General features: G+C 41.9%; 1 protein-coding gene across 7 annotated transcripts in view; it reads right to left on the reverse strand.

Moving 5' to 3' along the window:
• The window catches only part of HECTD4 (HECT domain E3 ubiquitin protein ligase 4), a 170,685-nt gene extending 155,427 nt beyond the window's left edge, over positions 1–15,258 (reverse strand). For all 7 annotated transcript variants that reach the window (XM_044930097.2, XM_044930096.2, XM_044930095.2 and 4 more), the window contains exon 1: positions 14,798–15,258. In XM_044930097.2, the coding sequence (XP_044786032.2) occupies positions 14,798–14,974 (177 nt within the window). In that variant the 5' untranslated portion in view covers positions 14,975–15,258. The remainder of the gene's footprint in view (positions 1–14,797) is intronic.
• Positions 15,259–24,142: the final 8,884 nt, after the last annotated feature.

A 24,142-nucleotide genomic window follows, 5' to 3' on the forward strand; every position in this document is an offset into this window, starting at 1 on the left:
TAACTCCTGTCTCAGAGATAATAAGTTATTAGGACCAAGTGCTACCTAAAGCAGAGTTACAGTGGAAAATTGCTTCAAGAAATGAACCAGAGTCCTGCTGCTGCTGCTGCTGCTACTGCTAAGTCACTTCAGTCGTGTCCAACTCTGTGCGACCCCATAGACGGCCTCCTACCAGGCTCCTCTGTCCCTGGGATTCTCCAGGCAAGAACACTGGACTGGGTTGCCATTTCCTTCTCCAATGCATAAAAGTGAAAAGTGAAAGTGAAGTTGCTCAGTCCTGGCTGACTCTTCGCGACCTCATGGACTGCAGCCCACCAGGCTCCTCCATCCATGGGACTTTCCAGGCAAGAGTACTGGAGTGGGGTGCCATTGCCTTCTCCGAACTAATTATATTACCTTGGACAAATCATTTCACTTAGTCTTTTTTCCTAAAATAATAAATATCTCCTCTACTGTCTCATGAAGCCACTGAAAGGATGAAATGAAAATAGTATGTATGGAAACCCTTGGAAGGCTTGCTGGCCATAAGGTCTCTGTCACAAACACTCAACTTCCTTGTAGCATGAAGGCAGATACTATGTAGAGAATGGACTGGGTATGTTCCAATTAAACTTTATTTATAATGACAGCTGGATATGGCCATGGGGGCCATAGTTGGCTGACCTATGTATACAGAAGCACTGTCCAATAGGTGGAACACATATGGAATTTAATATTTTTCCAGCAGCCACACTTAAGAAGATAAAAAGAAATTGATGAAATGAATTTTAGTATATTTTAATTTACATAATACATTTTATTTAATCCAAAATACTATCATTTCTACATTTAATCCATTTAGATGTTATTAGGGAGATATTTCGGAGAAGGCAATGGCAACCTACTCCAGTACTCTTGCCTGGGAAACCCCATGGATGGAGGAGCCTGGTTGGCTACAGTCCATAGGGTCACAAAGAGTAGGACACGACTGGGCGACTTCACTTTCACTTTTCACTTTCATGCACTGGAGAAGGAAATGGCAACCGACTCCAGTATTCTTGCCTGGAGAATCCCAGGGTCGAGAGCCTGGTGGGCTGCCATCTATGGGGTCGCAGAGAGTCGGAAACGACTGACGTGACTTAGCAGGAGCAGCAGGAAGATATTTTGGGCTTCCCTGGTGGCTTAGCTGTAAAGAATCCGCCTGCCAATCCAAGAGACACAGGTACGATGCCTGGGTCGAGAAGATCTCCTGGAGAAGGAAATAGCAACCCACTCCAGTGTTCTTGCCTGGGAAATCCCACGGACAGACCCTGGTGGGCTACAGTTGCTGGGGTTGCAAAGAGACAGACACGACTTAGCAACTAAACAACAGCAAAGGGAGATATTTTACAACTTTTTTGGATGAATCCTCAAAATCTGATGTGTTTTTTACACCTTCAGCACACTTCACTCTGACTAGCCACATTTGCAGTGCTCAATAAGCACATGTGGGTAGTAGCCACATGTACCCACTGGACAGTATAGTTCTGGAGGCTATTTAAATAAAACTGCTAAACTTTGACAATACAAGCATAAAATAACACTTTGAACCATAAAAGAAACCACAATCACATAACTGTACTCTACAGAGATGAAAACAAATGATTTTCGAGCTTAAAAAAATAATGTTCTCCTGGGATACCAACAGTTACTGGTTGAGGCCATTTGTTTAAAATGGTTCATTATTAGCAGTATAAGATACCAATATAAAGTATGTTGACTAATTTTTATTTCCATAATTTCTGTTGACCAACATTCTCCCCAGATAAGGGGGGAAAAACCCAAAATATTTGGTTAACAAAAAATTGTTCTATTTCAAAAGAACTGCTTGTCATTTTTTAGCAAGTATTCAATTTTCTTTTTTAAAAAAGTTTCCTTTTTAATGGTACCATGTTTAGCAAATGGGCAAAAATCAGATCACCCAGGAAAATTATTATTAGCTAAAAGCTTACAGTTAGTAGGTAATGGAAAAAACTAGGAGAATAACATTTGCAACCACAGAAAACATTAAGGATTTTCCAACATGTGGTCACTTTAATTTCAAACAATTGCAAACTATGCTGGTCCTCAGTAAACTGTGACCAAAAAGGGAGAGATGCTGGCAGAAAAAGAGTCTATCTCTGAAGGGCTTTTAACCCTCACATGTTTGGTGATGCCAACAACCCTTCTCAGGTAACATTTTTAAATGCATAAAACAAAACACATGGAATTATAAAAACCAATTACAGTATACTAAAATACAGTTACCAAAATACTTTAAGAAACAAACCTGTGACATCAGAAACTTCATTATTAATTCATACATTGGAATAACAAGATCTAACAGTTGCCATCATTTCCAAGTGGTGGTGAGGCAAGCACCACCACAAGTATTGTTTAATACTTCAAGATATGTTCAACAACCATAACAGCAATATGATTTGAAAATATTCATGATTTCTATGGACTTCCTTGGCAGCTCAGTGGTAAAGAATCTGCCTGCCAATGCAGGAGACTCAGGTTCAATCCCTGGATTGGGAAGATCCCCTGGAGAAGAAAATGGCAACCCACTCCAGTATTCTTGCCTGGAGAATTCCATGGACAGAGGAGCCTGGCGGGGTCACAGAGTCGGACACGACTGAGTGACTAAACAACAACTGGTTACAAGGTCACAGGTACTGCAATACTAGGGATTGTTGACTCCACTCATAACCGAAGGAAATGCTGGGGAAGTGGGTGGGAGGGAGGCTTCAGAGGAAGGGGAGATATATATATATATACACACACACACACACACACACATATATATGTATATATATAGTTATAGTTACGACTGGTTCACGTTGTTGTACGGCAAAAACCAACACAACACTGTAGAACAATCATCCTCCAATTAAAAATTAAATTTAAAAATGAAGGAAATGCTGAGTTTTAGCTAAAGGTATGAGTAAATAAAGATATAATTTTCCCCATACAAGTTCATGGCACCCCCTCCCCCACCCCCATCAAATTCTATTCAGGTTCAGAATCCCTTTCCCCTGAGGGAAAGCAAACTTTTATTATAAGCTCATTAAAAAACAAACAAACAAAAAAAAACTTCCTTCAAAGTTCCCCAAATGTATATTTACCTTTCTATCACATATTTTGCTCCTTTTCAGATTAAATAAAACAGTAGTTGTCTTTCAGCCACACCACAACTGGATAATCAGGAAAGAATTCATATCAAGAACTAAAGAAGGTATTTATTCTATTAGAGGCCATTGTTTTGATAAAAATATGCTGACACAGATTCTCCTTTAACATTCTTAATGATTTTATCTCACAAGTAAGAAAAGCAAATATATCTAAAGATAGGAGGTCCAGATTTTCTAATCTGTCCTATAAATAGCTATACCTTTTATATTAGACCTTGTTCATTTGAAATCAGTCATGCAAACTACAGAGCTCAAAGAAAATATAGAAAACCCAGAAAAGGTCCATTACAAATTCAAGTTGAAAGTTCATATTGATATTTTGTTGGTATAAAACCACTACTTGAACCGTGAATCTGTAGTTATTAGGGTTGCTAAACTTACAATTTGCATAAAATAGTCTGCAAATACCATATCTCTTTATTGTTAATCTAAAATTGCTACACACTGTGCTCTGACCTAATAATTCAGTCAACTGCAGGTTTCAGTAGAAACACCAGGGATTCAAGTGTGTCCACTTTAAAGTGTCCCATCATGGAACATTAATTAATTATTCTACAATTGTGCTTTAATAGCACTTCATAAACTCAAAGCTCCACACAAATATTCAACATTACTGGGAGAAGAATCATATGGCACTATATTAAATAAAAATCTCCTTCAATTATAACTGCTAATAACAATGGGTTGCAGAAACACACTTTGTTGTTATTGCTGCTTTTCATTTTTTAATTTTATTTTTTACTGAAGTATAGTTGATTGAAACATACTTTTAAGTTACCACAAATTAGCAATTTACCAAATTTTGTCGATAACACTCAAAAAAAAAAAAAAAGAAAATTACACTCCAAACATTAAAAATCTTTTGGATTTACAATAATAAATATAAATGTGAATTTAAGAAGAAACTACTAAAAAGTGAGTTAATATGGCTATTTCTGGATAGTGCAATCAAAGGATATTTCTTTTCTCTCTTATACCTTTAGAACTCCCTCCAATTTCTATGACATCCATGTATTACTTATTTATAATCAAAAAAGTTTTGATAGTATAAAAATATAATGAACTTACTATCAATTATTTTCCATACAGGTTAAAAAACAGAGAATTACTCCTTATATTGGCATGTACGAGAGAAAAATTTAAGACAATCTGAGTCCAGACAGTCTGCCTAACAGCTACTACGCACTCTAAACTCACTGGGGGCCACTGCATCTCCTCCCAGGGTGGGCAGCTCCCTGGCTCTGCTGGCCTCTGGCAGCATCCCCAGACCATCAGAACACACAGCTGTTGCTCTCGCCTGCCTATATATGGACATAGTCTGTATTCACTGGATTACTGACTAACATGAGTACATGCCAGGAGGTGAAGGCAATCAAGCCACCAGAGAAGTTCTCTGAAGTGAAGTGATAACAGCTAGGCAACCTCACAGAAAACTCTGGCTTCTTTCAGCTGACTAGGATTTGGCACGCATGTGCAGGTACCCAGTTACATATATTGGACTCATCTTTGGGAGCAAAAGCCACTGGCTTAAGCAAATGATAAATTTAAGCAAATCCATATGTTCTACGAGTGTGTGAGGAAAAGAGGCCTATCAGAAGCCCTGTTCTTTGGGTGCATGAACTGGGATAGCCACTCTGGAGAGCAACTTGGCAGTATCTATTCTAATTTAAAATGGTCACCTGTGACTCAGCAATTCTACTTCTCAGAAATTGCTCTAGAGAAATACTCCCACATGTGCACAAACAGGCATACAAGGATATCCACTGAAGGATCATTTCCGTATGTTTGTTTAAATATTTATCTGGCTGCACCAGGTCTCAGTCGTGGCACTTAGGATCAGCATATGGGATTTAGTTCCCTGACCAGGGACCGAACCCAGATCCCCTAAATTGAGAGTGTGGAGTTTTAGCCACTGGACCACCAGGGAAGTCCCTGAAGGACTGTTTTAAAGAGAGAAAAACTGAATTCAAACAAACAAAAAATACTCATTGTGGGAAGCCAAATAATGAACCGCCCTCAAGATATCTATACCCTAATCCCTCAAACCGGTGATTGTGACCTTAGAGGGCAAAAGGGACTTTGCAGATGGGATTAAATTAAGGACCCCAAGATGGGGAAATTACTCTGGATTATCTGGGTGGGTTCTAAATGTAATCACAAGGGACCTTGTAAAAGGGAAGGAGTCAGTCAGAGCAGAAGGTAGGATGACCGATCAGAGACGAGGGTGATGTACTTTCAAGTTTCAAGGAAGAAGCCACAAGCCAAGGAATACAGGCACCCACTAGAAACAGTGAAAAAGGCCCGGCAATGCATCCTCCCCTAGAATCTTGAAAAGGAAGCAGATCTGTCAGCACCTGACTTTAACTCAAGGTGACTCATTTAGGACGTCTGATCTCCAGAAATGTAATAGGTAAGTCTGTGTTGTTTTAAGCCACTAAGTCTGTAATAACGTGTTAGCATAGCAACAGGAAACTAACACACCCGTCAACAGGGGAACTGCTAAATAAACTATGGTATTTCTGGAGTCTTGTGCAGCGCTTAAAAAAATGTGGTAGATCTATATACATATGGAGACATAGAAAACCAAACCATTGAGTTGTTGTTTTTTTTAAGAAGTGAGTTATACAAAGATATGTCTAGCATCAAATCTTTCATGCAAAAAAGAAAAATAATAAAAAAAGTGTCATGTATACACACACACACAAAAACATATACATTCAACAATGGTCTTGAAAAGTATATAAAAAAATTATCATTGTCTTAACTGAGCTGGGGAGTAGATGAAGACACGATTAGTGATGGTAGTCAAAAGGAACTTCAGTTTCCCCTGCATTTTTTATAAGAATGTATTCATGTGCTGGTTTTTAAAAATATAATGAACACATAAAAATGCTAAAAATGCAGGATCAAAGTAATAGTTACACGATTTCTGCAGGTATACGATTTCTGCAGGTTTCTCTCCTTTCTAAGGAATTATGCATTTGTCCCATAGTTGATCACCTGCTGTTATTTACATTTGTCTACAACCACTGACTAAACATCTTGCAAAGCAGACTATACTCCTTGTGTTCACCCCACCACCACCATTGTAAAAACAATCCAGAAAGAGGGGCAAAGGGGAAAGAGAGCATGGGGTATATGCAGGAACTGACAGTCCCTTTATAGTGATCACCACAGGCACCTTACCAGACTTAGGAAAGAACAGGTGCGTGACAATTCACCCAGTAGCCCTGGTGGTATATTGTGATAGCCAATATGGAAGCCAAGAAGACAGATAATAATCAGAACTGATTTATTTAGCAAAAGCCTAGGCATACAATTCGAGGAAAACTGAATGAAGACTATTATCTCATCTGCCAGCCAGACTCCAAACAAACTGGGAAGGAAGAATATTCCAAAGGGATCATAAACACACCAAAAAAGCACAATACCCACCATTCACTACTAGGAAAAAAAAAATGTTGATGGGATAGTTTTGCTTTCATATACAACAGGCAGTTAACTCAATATACATGAAATAACTTCAGCAACATAGCACCTTCCAAAGAGAATGTATACACTGTAAGTACATAATCACATCCATTCTTATTTAATCCTTACATTAACCCTATTATTATCTCCGTAGTACAGATGACTAGGCAGTCTAACAATGGTTTTCAAGCCTCGACCCTGGGCTGGAATCAGCCAGATCTATTTCAGCCTCAGCATTACTAGTAACTGTATGACCTTCCTCAAGTGACTTCATTTCTGTGCCATGGCTTCCTTATTTGTAAAATAAATAACAATAATACCAACCTCATAAAGTCTCAGTGAGGATTACATGAGATAGTGGGTGGGAAGTGCTTAGCACAGAGCCTGGCCTGCAATACGCTGCACTGTCGTCCTCCTGGTGGCAGAGGCGGTGACAGTGGTGACAGAGATGCTGCAGTGGAAGAAATCAGGGACGAGCAAAGGTAGCTGAACGCGCCCAAGGTCACGCAGCTAGCAAGAGTGCAGAGCTAGAATTTCAATCCCAGTCTGACTCTCTGAATCTGATCGTAACCTCTAGGCAATACTACCTCCCAAGGTCTTCAGATACTTCATCCTAACTTCGCAGCTAGCCAGCCAGGCCTGAGAATGTTATTTTTTATTCAAGTATAGCTGATTTACAATGTTGTGCTAATTTCTGCTGCACCACAAAGTGACTCAGTTATACACGTGTAAACATTCCTTTTTATATTCTTTCACCTGAGAACTACTGAGCCATCTGCTGAACTGAAAGAACTGTACCAAAATTCAGTGACTCTTATTCCAGTGCTCATTAAATACCTGATAATTAATTCTCTTGCTGAACAAAGGTAGTTTATTCATTTACTCATTAACTCTTCCAAATCTAGAATTTGAATTTCTCTGAAAGGACATAAACACTTTCCAAAGATTTCTGACCAAAGGATAAACAGGTGGTAGTATCCTCCTAGGAGAAGAGATCAACATTTATGAATTTAAATATCATCTCAAAGATTTTACTTGAGTGTAATATAAGTATTCAAAGCCTTGTCTATTTCAGCTGACCACCTCCAAGCCCAAAATGTTCCTTCCCTTATATGACAAGACAAAACCAAATCAAAGAGATATTTAGTCTTTTTCACTTCCTGCTGCTGCATCGCTTTAGTCATGTCCGACTCTGTGCGACCCCATAGATGGTAGCCCACCAGCCTCCCCTGTCCCTGGGATTCTCCAGGCAAGAACACTGGAGTGGGTTGCCACTTCCTTCTCCAACGCATGAAAGTGAAAAGGGAAAATGAAGTCACTCAGTCAGTGGCTGACTCTTAGCGACCCCATGGACTGCAGCCTTCCAGGCAAGAGTACGGGAGTGGGGTGCCACTGCCTTCTCTGTTTTCACTTCCTAAATCATATCAATAGAGTATTCTGGGCTTCCATGGGTTTTGTTTTATTGAAGTATAAGTGGCATACAATAAACTACACAAATTTAAAGTGTACAATTTGAAGAGTTTTGACATATGTACATGAAATCATCACAATCAAAATAGGGAACATTACTATCAGCCCAAAAATTTCCTCATGGACCTTTGTAATCCCTTTTCCCAAACCTTCCTGCCTGTCTCCATCCCCAGGCAACCACTGATTTGCTTTCTGTAACTGCAGATTAGTTTACATTCCCTAGAATGTCATATACATCTTACAGTGTGCACTCTTGTAAGACTGGGTTCTTCCACTCAGCATAAATCCATGTTGTCAGTATCAACAGCTCGTTCATTTTTATTGCTGAGTAGTATTCCATTATACGGGTGTACCACATCTGCTTACCCATTCACTTGTTGATGGATGTTTTTATTATTTCCAGTTTTTGGCAATCACAAATAAAGCTGCCCTGAACATACATGTTGAAGTCTTTAAATGTTGTTGGGGGTTGGGAGCAGGGAGGTGATGAAGAAAGGGGTCCTAATAAAACAAACACAATGAAAAGTGAGAAACACTAAGCAAAATGCTTGGGTTCAAAATTAATCTAAACTACAGAGTAAAAAATATCTTGGCTACCTTGAGCAAGTCAGTTAGTATCTCTACCAACACCCATATGTATGCCGCTTGTCCCCACTTGGAGTTTGTAAAGTAAAATGTGACAGGAGGCTGAAATCTTTTGGAACTCCCACAAAGAAACTGAGACCCGGGTTCGATCCCTGGGTTGGGAAGATCCCCTGGAGAAGGAAATGGCAACCCCCTCCAGTACCCTTGCCTGGAGAATTCCATGAATGGAGGAGCCTGGTAGGCTACAGTCCATGGGGTCGAAATGAATCAGAACTGATGCTTTTTCCTTGTAAATTCCCTTTTGTTTAGAAGGACTAATGTACTATGAAATGTAATGCAAAATATTTTGAGTTCAATAATATTTGAGTTGTCATTTTTGAGCTATTGGTTTTTTTATTTTTCTTAGATTTATATTTATTTCAACACTTAAAAAATAACTTCCTGCATGCTTTCACTTTTTGCTAACAACATAAAATTAAATACAGATGGCTATTTTAAGGGGCTTCCCTGGTGGCTCCATGGTAAAGAATTCACCTGTCAGTGAGGACGTGAGTTTGATCCCTGGGTTGGGAAGATCCCCTGGAGGAGGGAATGGCACCCCAGGCCAGTATTCTTCCCTGGGAAATCCCACGGACACACAAGCCTGGCAGGCTACAGTCCTTGGGGTCCCAAAAGAGTTGGACAGGACTTAGTGACTAAACGACAGCTATTTCAAAGGCCAAGAAAGAGCTTCACTCTGCATCTTTAATCCACTCAGAGTAGATTCAAAGTTCCTATCTACCAGGCCCTGCTTGATCTGCAGCCCCCACCTCCATCCAATCATTCATTCTCCTCTCCCCCGTTGCTTTCTGGGCTCAGAGATTCACACTAAGGATGCTAAGGCTGCTTCCCTCTCAGTGAGCTGGCTCTTGCTGTTCTCTGTCTGGGATGCACTTCCTCTACTAGCTACACGGTACACTCTCACTACGCCAAAGCCTTTGACTGTGTGGATCACAACAAACTGTGGAAAATTCTTCAAGAGATGGGAATACCAAACCACCTTATTGGCCTCCTCAGAAATTTGTATGCAGGTCAAGAAGCAACAGTTAGAACCGGACATGAAACAGACTGGTTTCAAACTGGGAAAGGAGTACATCAAGACTGTATATTGTCACCCTGTTTATTTAACTTATATGCAAAGTACATCATGTGAAATGCTGGGCTGGTTGAAGCATAAGCTGGAATCAAGACTGCTGGGAGAAATATCAATAACCTCAGATATGCAGATGATACCACCCTTATGGCAGAAAGCGAAGAGGAACTAAAGAGCCTCTTGATGAACATGAAAGAGGACAGTGGAAAAGCTGGCTTAAAACTCAACATTTAAAAAATGAAGATAATGGCATCTGGTCCCATCACTTCATGGCAAATAGTGGGGAAACAATGGAAACTGTGACAGACTTTATTATCTTGGGCACCAAAATCACTGCAGATGGTGACTGCAGCCATGAAATTAAAAGACGCTTGCTCCTTGGAAGAAAATCTATGACCAACCTAGAGAGCACATTAAAAAGCAGAGACATTACTTTGCTGACAAAGGTCTGTCTGGTCAAAGCTATGGTTTTTCCAGTAGTCATGAATGGATGTTGAGAGTTGGACCATAAAGAAAGCTAAGCTCCAAAGAATTGATACTTTTGAACTGTGGTGTTGGGGAAGACTCTTGAGAGTCCCTTGGACAGCAAAATCAAACCAGTCAATCCTAAAGGAAATCAACCCTGAATATTCACTGGAAGGACTGATGCTGAAGCTGAAGCTCCAAAACTTTGGCCACCTGATGTGAAGAACTGACTTCTTAGAAAAGACCTTGATGCCGGGAAAGATTGAAGGCAGGAAGAGAAGGGGATGACAGAGGATGAGATGATTGGATGGAATCACCGACTCGATGGACAGGAGTTTGAGCAAGCTCCGGGAGTTGGTGATGGACTGGGAAGCATGCCGTGCTGCAGCCCATAGGGCTGCAAAGAGTCAGACACGACGGAACAACTGCACTAAACTGACACTCTCACTTCTTTCAGGTCTCAAATGCCATCCCAGGCTTTCCTCTCTTGCCCACTGCATGTAAAATAGAGCCCTCCCCCATCCCCATTACCCTCCATCCCTCTTACCCAGCTACACTTTTCTCCATAGCACTTATCATTTGACATAATGTATACACGTCCTACGTTTAACAATATTTGTTACTGTCTATGCTGCTGCTACTGCTAAGTGGCTTCAGTCGTGTCTGACTCCGTGCGACCCCATAGACGGCCTCCTACCAGGCTCCTCTGTCCCTGGGATTCTCCAGGCAAGAATACTGGAGTGGGTTGCCATTTCCTTCTCCAATGCATGAAAGTGTAAAGTGTGCCTGACTCGTAGCGACCCCACGGACTGCAGCCTACTAGGCTCCTCCGTCCATGGGATTTTCCAGGCAAGAGTACTGGAGTGGGGTGCCATTGCCTTCTCTGGTTACTGTCTATATCCCCCACTAAAATAAAAGCTTTTTTAAGAACAAGGGTTTTATCTACCCCCTGCTATGCTCACCTCACAACAGTAGGCTCAGCTCACCTCTGAATTCCATAAACACTTGAATGAATTTGTTAATTAAACACTATTTACTGAAAAATAAACAAACCAACAACAACAACAAAAAACGCTTCTGTTCAGAATTCACAGGGAAGAAAATTTTTTTTAATTCAAATGCCCTGCTACTGCTTAAATTAAAATGCTAAGTTAATGCTGATCTACTTTTCAGGATGGGTTCTTTTTTCAGATTGACATTTAACTTTAAGCTACACTTACAGATGAAAAGAACACTGGAATTTAAAGACAGGAAAGCCAGGGTCTAGTCATTTGCCCTGCCATAACTAGCTATGTTGTTGTTGTTCAGTCGCCCAGTAGCATCTGAATCTTTGCGAACCCCTGGACTGCAGCACGCCAGACCTCCCTGTCCCTCACCATCTCCCAAAGTTTGCCCAAGTGCATGTCCATTGCATCCATGATGCTATCCAGCCATCTCATCCTCTGACGCCCTCTTCTCCTTCTGCCCTCAATCTTTCCCGGCATCAGGGACTAGCTTGCTCCAAGCCAAAACCTTTCCTTATCTCAGATAACTTCTCTCTAAAATGAGGGGAAGGAAATTCTCTACCTGTGTGATGGTTAGGGCTCTGTGCTCTCACTGCTGAGGGGCCTCGGTTCAATCCCTGGTCAGAGAACTAGGATCCCACAAGCCATACAGTATGTCCAAAATAAATAACATTTTTAAAAAATGAGATTGGTGTTTGACAGAAAACAACAAAATTCTGTAAAGCAATTATCCTTCAATTAAAAATAAATTTTAAAAATGAGATTGGTTTAAAAAAATTTTTTTAATAATAAAATGAGAGAAACAAATTATCTCTAAGGTTCCTCCTAAAATTCTGAGACTGTTACGGCTAGTGCAGTCTTATGAAAGTTGCCAATCATAAATCACTTAACTCAGTTTGAGTCTCATCTTTCTAATCCCAAATTGAAAGACTGTATATAACTATAAAATCCTGTAAAAATCGGTCATTTTTACCCAGGTGTCCACTAGAAGGTGTGGCCTGGAAGAATATATTACATAGGGGTGGCAGCATTTCAAAAGTTAGGTGTTTTGTTTTGTTTTTTATTTACCTAGCTGCTCCATGTCTTAGTTGAGCATGTGGGAGCTAGTTCTCTGACCAAGGACTGAACCTGGGTTCCCTACATTAGGAGCGCAGAGCTCTGGCCACTGACTGCCAGGGAAGTTTCCACGTTAGTTTTTAAAAAGTTAATGAACCTCTAATCTTCCTCAAAAATAAAAAGAATAAGTCACTAGAAAGGAAATAAAGATATCTGTTTATTACCCTATCTTTAACCAGTTATTGAATTTAAAATAATTACAAACATGAGCATCATACATACATGATTAGTAGCAGGTATGTTTGAGACCAAATAGAGCTGAGTTAATGTCAGGCTCTCTTTTCCAGTTATGTGATCCTGAGCAAATTGTATACCTGCTCTGCAGTTTACTTGCCTCATCTGTACAAGGATACAATATTTACAACTGTTAAAACAGGTAACAATATTTAGCTACCAGGATCCTTTTTTTAAAAAGCCAAGATTCCTTTGAGAATTTAATAAATGCTTGACACATATGACATACTTAATCAACATTATTATTATTAAATAAATAAATGTGAATACACCCACACAAAACACAAATCTAACAAAATATTCTTAGCTGCTTCTCCTGATACTATGTTGCCTGTATCACACATGGAAAGAAATGAAAAAAGTTCTGACTATAGTCAGAAGTGTTTATCATCCATACACATATTGGTTTCTGAGAGGTCAGACAACAAAAAAATGTTTAAGAGTTTAAAAAAAAACTTCCAGGCCAGAGAGGTTCTTTCTTTTAAAAATCATTCTTCTGTGGAAATACCTGGCAAATATTCAATACATTTATACAGTAAACATCTTAGGAAAGCCAACTTCACGTATTTTTAATGGAGCCTACACTTTATAATCCTAAAAATAAATAAACTACATACATATAAAAATTTTGGATCTGTGAACTTAGTCTTGAGGAACAAAGAGCTTTCCACATTTCACCTACAAGAGAGCCAATTAAATCCAAAGATTCCACCATCATAGCATAATGCCCCTTGAGCTTTCAAGCAGATAAGACACTCAGACACACCTTGCTTTTTATAGAAAAGGCCCAAATGAGACATGATAAACCTCTAATTCCATGTTAGGAATTCCCTATCAATATGCACATGCCTTTTTTTGGTAGCTAGACTGTAAAATAAGTCATTAGGAGTTCACAGTGGAAATGCTGCAACCTCAACCTCGAATCCAGACACAAAAATACAGAGGACGGTATTCCCATCTCAGACACATCCAAATGTCTCCACCAACGGGATCCCGTCACTGCCCTTTCCAGAAACACACAGTAATGGGGTTTAATCCGTTTCTATAAATGTTCGTTGTGTTGAAAGCCAAAGTGCCTGCAAAACCGCAAAACACAAAAAGATTCCTCGCATTCCGTTTATAGCCAACAGACAGGCCAGCCTCTCTGCGCCCTACCCCTGAGAGTCCTCCTTGCGACAATAAGAATTTCGTGCCACCGGATGCTTCCTACACGTCAAAATGTCATCCCGCAAAGTGGAGGTGGGGTGGGGGGGCAGTGCCTGGATCAACCGATCCTAACGCAGCTCCCACCCCGGGGCAAACACGGGAACCAAGTGAAGTCGGTGCAAAGTTCCCATCCATCCAGCATATTTGGTTTCCTTCTGCCCCCAAACCCAGCGGCACAACTGCTGAGATTTGCTTTTGCACCTGCCACGGCTTCTAAGCCTGGGCTTCTCCTCGACCCCCGAGATCATAGAAAGGCCTTGCGGCCTAAAATGTTCATGACCCTTGCGGAGAGCGCATTGAGGACCGCCGCAGCATCCCCCTTCGCTGTCCACACAGCCAGCTTGCTTCCCTGACAAAGGCCCCGTGCCAATACCCGCACGACACACAGTAGTTGCTGGAATGCCCATCACCGACTGGCAGCTGCCACTACCTTCTCCCGAGAAAAATAAACAACACACACACGCGCACACACACACACACACACACAGCACTGGGGTATAACAACACGGGGAGAGATGTAAAGCGTTAAAATTAAAAAGACCCCGAAGCTAAGCAGCCTGGGTGTGCCCTGGAAGTGCGACCGAGGGGCCCGTGGGGGAGGGGAGATAGGGCCGGGGAGGCGGCGGCTGCTCCTCTGGGGCGTGAAGGCCGGGCCGGGTGATGGTCTAATAAAATGCTAGGAGTCGGAATGTTCAAAATGAAACCACAAATGAAATCCCCGGCGGGCCTGAGGCCCCGGGTGGTCTGCAGACCAGCAGCGCGGCCCGCACCTGCCTGCCCAGCGCCCACCCACACACACACCTGCCAGGGCAGCCTTCTGGGGCCCTCGGGGTCCGGGGTGAAGCGGAAAGAAGGCCCGACCCCAGAGGTGCGGGCCGGGTGGGCTAATCTGATGGTGGAGGCCAGGGGGCAGCCTCGCTCACCTCTAGGTCGGTGTCGGCGGCCTCCGGGGCCCCGAGGATCTCGCTGGGCAGTTCGGCCAGGTCGGTGACCCGGATCAGCCCGTCGTGCAGGAAGATGGTCTCCTCCTTCACCGAGAGCCACTGCGCGGAGTCCGCGGCCGCAGCCGCCGCAGCCGCCGCGGCCGCCGACGAGCCCATGGCCCCGGCTGAGGGGTTGGCTGTGAGGAGCAGCCGCTCGGCTCTGCGAGATGCGAGCAGGAGCCGCCGAGTTCACCAGTCCATGGCAGCAGCCGCCGCGCCCGCCTGCAGCGCCCCGCTCGCCGCCTAGCCCGTGCAGCTCCGCCCTAGGAGGTCCGAGCTGCCATCCTCCCACCCCTGGCCCCGGAGACCCCGGCCCCGCCGCCACCGCCGCTGCCGCCGCCCTGAGGAACAGGATCCGCCTCTGCCGCTCGGCAGCCAACTGTCAGTGAGGCGCCATGTTGGGGGCGGGGCTCCCGGCATGCCCCGCGGAGCGGACAATACCGGCCCCGCCCACTCATCTGGCCCCGCCCACCTACCGAAGGCCCGGGGACAGCCAGGTTGGCTGGAGCTCCGCCTAGCCTTCTTCTGCATCTTGCCCTCAGAGTGACCTCCCACGTCCTTTACACTTCCAGGGCGCCCTACGTCTGCATTACTCCAGGAGAAGAGGACAGCCTTCCTCTACTCTCCTCCCCTCTGTTCATGTGTGTACCCCTCTCTCTCTGGCCCGAGTCCCATCGTGGGCAGCTGGGCAGACACATGGAAGTTCACGGGCTGCTTGCACGTTTAAATAAGATATATGCAAAAATATGGCTCACAGTAGGTGCTGCAGTTTGTTCATAAGCACTTGGTCGAAACTCACAGTAGGTGCTACATATTCACTACAAATTCTTGTACCCAATAAGCACTCAAAACCTGGTGAAAATAAAGCACCAGTCACAATGTCTGGTGTCTGGCCCTTAATAAATGCTCCAAGAGGGAGTTAAAATTATTCTTATATTCCATCACTATTCAACACTGATTGACATACACCTTAAAAATATGCCAGCCATCCCACTTTTATTAAAAGAAGAAAGGAAAGAACTATGTGTTTAGAGAAAAATGTGTGGGAGACTATGTACTAAACTGTTAATATGAATTGCCATACAGAGCAGAACTAGCCTGGAATGGCTGAAGTAAGATGATCTTTGTATTGCTTTTATACTTCAAAAAAAAAAAAAAAAAAGCAGTCTTTGGTATCAAAGGACTTGAATGCATATGTCCACCAAAATACTTGCACAGGCCTAGATGTCCATCCATACATGAATGGATAAAGAAGTTGTGGTACATATATGCAATGGAATATTACTCAGCCCATGAAAAGGAATGCATTTGAGTCAGTTATAATGAGGTGGATGAACCTAGAGCCTATTACACACAGTGAAGTAAGTCAGAAAAACAAGGATTGTGTGTTAACCATATATATGAAATCTAGAAAAATGGTACTGATGAACCTATTTGAAGGGCGGCAGTGGAGACACAGACATAGAGAACAACCTGTGGACACAGTGGCGGGAGGAGAGGATGGGACAAACTGAGAAAGTAGCACTGAAACGTATACATTACCATATGTAAAATTAGATAGCCAGTGGAAACTTGCTGTATGAGGCAGGGAGCCCAAATCAGCTGCTCTGTGACAGTCTAGAAGGGTGGGATGTAGAAGGGAGAGTCAAGAGGGAGGGTAAATATGTATACCTATCACTGATTCATGTTGGTGTATGGCAGAAACCAATATAATATTGTAAAGCAATTATCCTCCAATTAAAATAAATTTAAAATTTAAAAAACCTGCATAGGGATGTTTATAGCAGCTTTATTCATAATTGCCAAAACCAAGATGCCCTTCAGGAAGTGAATGGATAGATAAACTGTGGTACATCTGGACAATGGAATATTATTCAGCACAAAGAAGAAATGGCTATCAAACCATGAGAAGACAATACACTGTATTATTCCAACTATATCATATTTTGGAAAAGACTAAACTATGGAGATGATAAAAAGATCATTGGCAGCTAGTGGATGTGAAAGGAAGGGATGCAGAAAGGCAGAGCACAGAAATTTTTAGGGCAGTGAATAGTACTCTGTATAATACAATAATGATGTATACATGAAATTATACATTTTTTCAAAATCATAGAATATACTACACCAAGAGGGAGCCACAATGTAAAATATGGACTTTAGGCATTATGATGTGTCAGTTCGGTTCATCAGTTGTGACAAATGTATCACATGGTGGGGCGTGTGAAAATGGGAGAGATTATGCAGGCATTGGAGCAGGGAGTATGTCTGATATTTCTGCAACCTCAGTTTTTTTTGTGAACCTAAAACTGCTCTAAAAAATAAAAGTTTTCATAAAGAACGAATGAATGAGAGCATTAAAGAACAAACTTTTTGATCCAGCAATTCAACTTTGAGGAAGTTGTCTGAAGGAAATTATCAGACTCACAGTCCAGGTTGAACACACAGGGATGCGCAGCTCAGTATTGTTTATAAGAGGAAAAATTATAGTCAGATTAAATACCCAACAGTGTGGGACTGGTTAACTATTATAATGGTATGTCTGAAACATGGAATATTATGATGCCATTCAGAATAATGCTTATGAAGACTATTAATACAAGTGAATGTTGATGATGTATTGGTAAATGGAAAAAATCAGGCTAAAGTAGTAAAGAAATTTTGAAATTTAATTGTGCTTGCTGTAAGACTGCATTTTTAAAATTACATGCATGCATGACTGTAGATGTAAAGACAGGGAAAGTATCATGTCTGACAATATTTTGGTAAATTTCAGCAACGCATTCACAGGAGACGCACTGCATTTACAGCAGTGCGTTGACTGGGAGATGAGTGGTTTGTGCTTTGCAGTGTTTTCCAAATCTTCTTTCTCAAGCTTGCATTAGTTTTGATAAAAGCAAAAAACAAAATCTATTGAACATCTAGGAATGGAGGTACCTCCACTCATATTTCTATCATACTATCCTTCTGAGTATTCTTACATTTTACAAGGAACTGAAGCTCAGAATTAGGTGACTTGCACCCACCTAGAAATTGGCAGAATTGAGATCTGAATCCCCGACTGGCTCCATTCTCTTCTGCCTCCCTCCCAAATAAGCAATTCATATGCACCGCACTGTAACAATCTCATGTGCCTTTCAACGATTGTTAATTTCATTTTCAGGATATTTATCCCACTTGCATGTGTTAAGCTCCTAGCAAGTATCAAATCATGCGAGGTATACAGAATGGAGATATTATTACCCCCATTTTCAGCTAGGAAACCAAGGCTCAGTTGGATGCTTTAATCAATATCTCACAGACAGCAAACATCAAATCTCAGATGCGAACCTAGGTCTGTTTGAGTCTATAATCCCAGCTTTGTTTTTTAAAAACGTTTTCTTTTGTATTGGTGTATAGCCAATTAAGAATGTTGTGATAGTTTCAGGTGAACAGCAAAGGGACTCAACCATAATATACCAAACTCCCCTCCCATCCAGGCTGCCACATAACATTGAGCAGAGTTCCTAGTGCTATGTAGTAGGTTCTTTTTGGTTATCCATTTTAAATACAGCAATGTGTACATGTTCATCGCAAACTCTCCAACCATCCCTTCAACCCAGCAACCATAAGATCATTCTCTAAGTCTGTGAGTCTCTTTCTGTTTTGCTAGTAATTTCATTTGTATCATTTCTTTTTAGATTCCACATATAAGGGATGTCATATAGTATTTCACCTTCTCTGTCTGACTTACTTCATTCGGTATGACAATCTCTGGGTCTATCCATGTTGCTGCAAATGGCATTATTTCATTCTTTTTAATGGCTGAGTAATATTCCATTGTATATATACGTACCACATCTTCTTTATCCATTCCTCTGTCAAAGGACATTTCAATTGTGTCTGGCATCACAATTTTGAACGCTCAGGTTTTGGAATCTAAATAGCCTTGTGTGACTCAACGGAGAAGGCAATGGCACCCCACTCCAGTACTCTTGCCTGGAAAATCCCATGGACGGAGGAGCCTGGTGGGCTGCAATCCATGGGGTCGCGAAGAGTCAGACATGACTCAGCGACTTCACTTTCACTTTTCACTTTCATGCATTGGAGAAGGAAATGGCAACCCACTCCAGTGTTCTTGCTTGGAGAATCCCGGGGACAGGGAAGCCTGGTGGGCTGCCGTCTATGGGGTCACACAGAGTCGGACACGACTGAAGTGACTTAGCAGCAGCAGTGTGGCTCAAAATAATTCTCCTCCTCATATTGTTTATATTTCAAGATAAGGAGTCAAGATGCCCAGGAATTACAGATCTTTCTTGACCTATGATGGGGTTATGTCCTGATAAACCCATTGTAAGTTGAAAATATAAAAAATAGAAAGCCTCACTGAACTTCATAGCTTAGCTTGCACTACCTTAAAGGTGCTCAGAATGCTTACATTAGTCTATAGTTGAGCAAAATCAACTATATCCATTTTCCACCACTGTAAAGTTGAAAAATCTGTAAGTCAAACTGTCCTAGGTTGGGGACAGTCCGTATTGCCCTTCACTTCAATGAATGAAAACAGCACATATCCACAGCTGAAAGTCTTTAGACTGCATAATGAATAGTTATTTAATATTTTAGCAACAGTAATTAATTAGTCACCGGATTGCATGGCTGCCACCGTACCATGAAGAGGCAGCTGATGAATTAATATTTATAGAAGCCCTATGGAAAAAGAGACCATTTACTGCAAATCTCTAGAACAGATTATCAAGATGAAAAAAGTCTCTGCTCAAAAGAATTTTATGCTAGAAGCCTGGATACAGAGAATCCAAATTTAGTTAAGATCACACACACACACACACACACACACACACACATACACACCATGCATACAGGAAACAGCCATTCATGGAATCATATAGAAAGGAAAGGTTTATGATTTATGACTTATTTTCTTTGGAATTGTCCTCTCCACTCTTCTGTGTGAGAATGGGTACTTGGGATAGGAAAAGGATCAGGAGAAGGTGTTGTCTGGACAACCCTCTGTTGGAAGCAAAGAAGCATGAGCAAGGAGGAAGAAAAGCGATGAGTAGATTGGACTTCAGTTTCCCCTGGGAGGCATCTCCCCAGGAGAGAGCAAGCTTGTTGGTAGAGACTGTCTCCCCGCTGCCCCAGCTGCTGACGTGGTGTTCACTGGCTTTGGCTAGAGCTGGGGCCCCTCTGGGATTCTGCAATAGCTCTCCCTTCTGCTGGCTTTCCTGCACTAGCTGACTGTTTAAAATTGAGTCTGTAATCCTTACCGGGCCCACAAAAATGCAACTGTAGGGTGGAGATAAGTGGTCCTTGATAAGCCTTAATAGAGCTTGAAATAGCTTTAAACAAAGCAGCCATGTTAATTTTTAAGGCCTTTCAAAACACCAAGGGAAAAATACATGCCTACATCTGCTACAGAAATATACGCACACACATCGACAGAATCTGTGGGGGAGATTGATTATTTCCATCTCACTAATCACAGTCTCAAAGAGGAAACACACACACCTACTCAAAATCTTTTTTCCAAATGATATGGTTGGCTGTGTTTTCTTCTTCTTTTTTTTTTTTTTGTAATTTATTTTAAGGAAAATTCCTTCAGCTCATAGAAGGGTCTATGAGGCATCGGAGAAAAGAATTTGAAAGAAAAAGATATTTGAAAATCAGAGGGAGAAAGTCTCCTTCGAGCTCCCTTAATTACGGTTACCAAGGGAAGAGCCTCCAAGCTGATGAAAAGCATCAAGAAGTGCAATTGTCTTTGGAGGAATCCGGCACCTTGGAGTTCCAAAAGATGCCACGTCCTCTCTCGCCCCCTTGTGGATACCAGAGGCCTTATTCAATAGGGAGGGGATATGTGTACACATATAGCTGATTCATGTTGTTATACAGCAGAAACCAACACAACATTGTAAAACAATTATCCCCCAATTTTAAAAAGCTAGTCCCCACAAAGGAAAAGCGGGCAAAAGGCACAATCCTAGAGTTTGCAAAAGAAAAAAAGCAAACACTCTTATCTTTTCATTCATTCAGTATTCCAAGTGCTGGCAAAGTGTTAGCTTGGCACTCCTCCCCTCTAGGAGAAAAGCATCTTTCCTTGCTCCAGCTTAGAATGGGAAAATGACTTGAAACAAGTAATTCCAAAGGGGATGAGAAGGCCAGGGACCTGATCTGAGAAATGAGGATGGTTCCCCTAAAGGGTTGTTTTTTTTTTTGTCCAGGGTGTTTTTGCTCAAGTTGTGTGTGTGTGTGTGTGTGTGTTTGAGATATAATTGACATAAGTTTGGGCTTCTTTGCTGGCTCAGATGGTAAAGAATCTGCCTGCAATATGGGAGACCTGAGTTCGATCCTTGGGTTGGGAAGATCCCCTGGAGGAGGGCATGGCAACCCATTCCAATAATCTTGCCCAGAAAATCCAATGGATGGAGGAGCCTGGTGGGCTACACAGTTCATGGGGCCACAAAGTCAGACACAACTGAGCAACTAAGCACAGCACACAGTTGTGTAAGTTTAAGGTGTACAGCATAATGATTTGACTTACATCATGAAGTGATTATCACAATGATGAATGAACATCCATTCATCCCATATACAAACAAATGAAAAAATAAGTTTTTTCCTTGTGAAGAGAACTCTTAGGATTTACTCTCCTTAGGCCAGAGCCAATCTTGATCGAAGACTTACCCTGGCTTCTTCCCGGTTCTTTAGCCCTTGTACCGGTGTTCCTGCTCTGGGTCTTTGCACATGGTAGCCTCTGGCCTAGATTGTACTTCCCACCTGTTTCACTTGACAAACTCCTATTCATCCTTCAGGTCTCAGCTACCTCAAAGAGAAATTCCTTGGCTCCCCAAACATGACAAGTCCTCCTGTTTCTCAATCTCTTTGCACAGTATACTTTCTCAGTAGTACCTACTTTGTGCTAAGCCACATTAGTTGTGTAGAACTCTTTGTGACCCCATGGACTGTAGCCCACCAGGCTCCCCTGTCCATGGGATTCTCCAGGCAGGAATGTTGGAGTAGGTTGCCATTTCCTCCTTCAGGGGATCTTCCTGACCTAGGGATCGAATCTGAGTCTCTTACAAATCCTGCATTGGCAGGCAGGTCCTTTACCACTAGCGCCACCTGGGAAGCCCACCTATTTTAACTGCAATTAAAAATTTTTTAATAAAAATTTAGATGCACTTGTGAGACTGTATACCTTAAATACATTTAAAAATGTTAAATATTTACATATTTAATCAAATACCTATATATTAATACATATACAAATATATATTAAATGTGCTGTGTTGTACTATGCTTAGTCACTCAGTCGTGTCTGACTCTGCGACCTCATCGACTGTAGCCCACCAGGTTCCTCTGTCCATGGGGATTCTCCAGGCAAGAATATTGGAGTGGGTTGCCATGCCCTCCTCCAGAGGATCTTCCCAACCCAGGGATCAAACTCAGATCTCCCGCATTGCAGGTGGATTCTTTACTGTCTGAGCCACCAGGGAAGCCCAATATATTAAATTCTTAGTGCCACTGAACTGTATATTTAAAATGTTTAAAATGGTATGTTTTGTTATATATAACTTATCACAATAAAATAATTCTAGTACTTCCCTGGTGGTACAGTGGATAAGAACTCAACTGCCAATGCAGGGGACAACGGCTCGATCCCTGGTTCTGGGAAGATCCCACATGCCACAGCTACTAAGCCCACATGCTGCAGCTACTGGAGACTGAGCACCCTAGAGCGCATGCTCCACAAGAGAAGTCACCACACCACAACTAAAGAAAGCCTTCGTGCAGCAACAAAGACCCAGCACAACCAAAAAAATAATAAGATAAATAATTTAAAATACAATTCTAAAAAAAAAAAAGTATACACTTTAACTGCTTGGCACATAGTCAGGACAATAGCTTTTGTCATTAGGATCACATTGATTACCCGAAAGGTAAATGAATAGCAGCAAAGTTAGGATTCAAATCCAAGTCCATTGGATCTCCAAAGCTACTACTTGAACCTCTATACCATTTTCAATTGACCTGTATTCAATGAACAGTTTTTTTTTTTTTTTTCAATGAACAGTTTTTGAGTGAAGTAGTCCATACCTTCTTTGCCCAAGAAATTCCAATTTTATACTTGTACAATCTATGGGCAATTCAGAACACAGTTGCCTTTCCTTACTTTGATACTGTTTTTATTTTGAATTACATACATGGAGCATAGCACTGGGGTGTGTTCAACACTTAGGGCTGCTAAAGGTGGTAATCAGGCCCTGGACTAGAGTAGGACTCCTCCACAAACCCACGTAACCAGTTTGGTGCTTGATGCAGGCTACATAATGGTCCTAAAGAGTGTCCTGTCTTAATCGCTCAACCTCATGCATATTACTTTATATGGCAAAAGGTACTTGGCAGATGTGATTAAGTGTTTTGCTTGCAGGATCTTAGTTCCCTGACCAGGGATCAAACCTGCCAATCCTGCAGTGGAAGCAGAGTCCTAACCATTGGACTGCTGGGGAAGACCCAGATGTGATTAAGTTAAAGATCTTGAGGGACATCTCTGGTGGTCCAGTGGTTAAGAATCCACCTTCCCATGTAGAGGATGCGGGTTAGATCCCTGGTTGGGGAACTAAGATCCCACATGCCTCAGGGGGTAACTAAGCCCACGAGCCACAGCAGAAGCCTGCACCGGAAAGATCTCATGTGCTGCAACTAAGACATGATGCAACCAAATAAATGTTTTTTTAAGAAAGATCTGAAGATGCGGAAGGCAGTATAACACAAAAATATATTTGGTCTTTGTCCTGGGTCCCTGGCACAGAGCTCCTAAAGCCCATGCAATTTCCTGAGAGATGGGAGTATCTTTTGTTATTTGTAAGGAGCTCTTTTTGATCACTCTTATGACACCATGGATTAGGGCCTGCCAGCCTCCTCTGTCCATGGAATTTTCCTGGTCAGAATACTGGAGTGGGTAGCCATTTCCTTCTCCAGGGATTCTCCCCAACCCAGGGATTGACCCCAGGTCTCCCACATTGCAGGTGGATTCTTTACCGTCTGGGCCACCAGGGAAGCCCCTTTTTGACCACACCCAAGTTAATGAGTTGACTTAGGGTCAGATCCCAGCCTCAGGATAGGGATGGTCACCAGAAAGACCAAAGGATTAGAAGGCTGGAAATTTCAGCTCAACCCAGACTTAAGGAAAGGCAGGCAAGTGGTGGTAGTGCTAGTGATCAAGCTCTATATAAAACTCTTGAATAAGATTTGATGAGCTTCTTGATTGATGAACACATCAAGAGG

Source organism: Bubalus bubalis, chromosome 17 (assembly GCF_019923935.1).
Source record: "Bubalus bubalis isolate 160015118507 breed Murrah chromosome 17, NDDB_SH_1, whole genome shotgun sequence".
NCBI classification, from domain to species: Eukaryota; Metazoa; Chordata; class Mammalia; order Artiodactyla; family Bovidae; genus Bubalus; species Bubalus bubalis.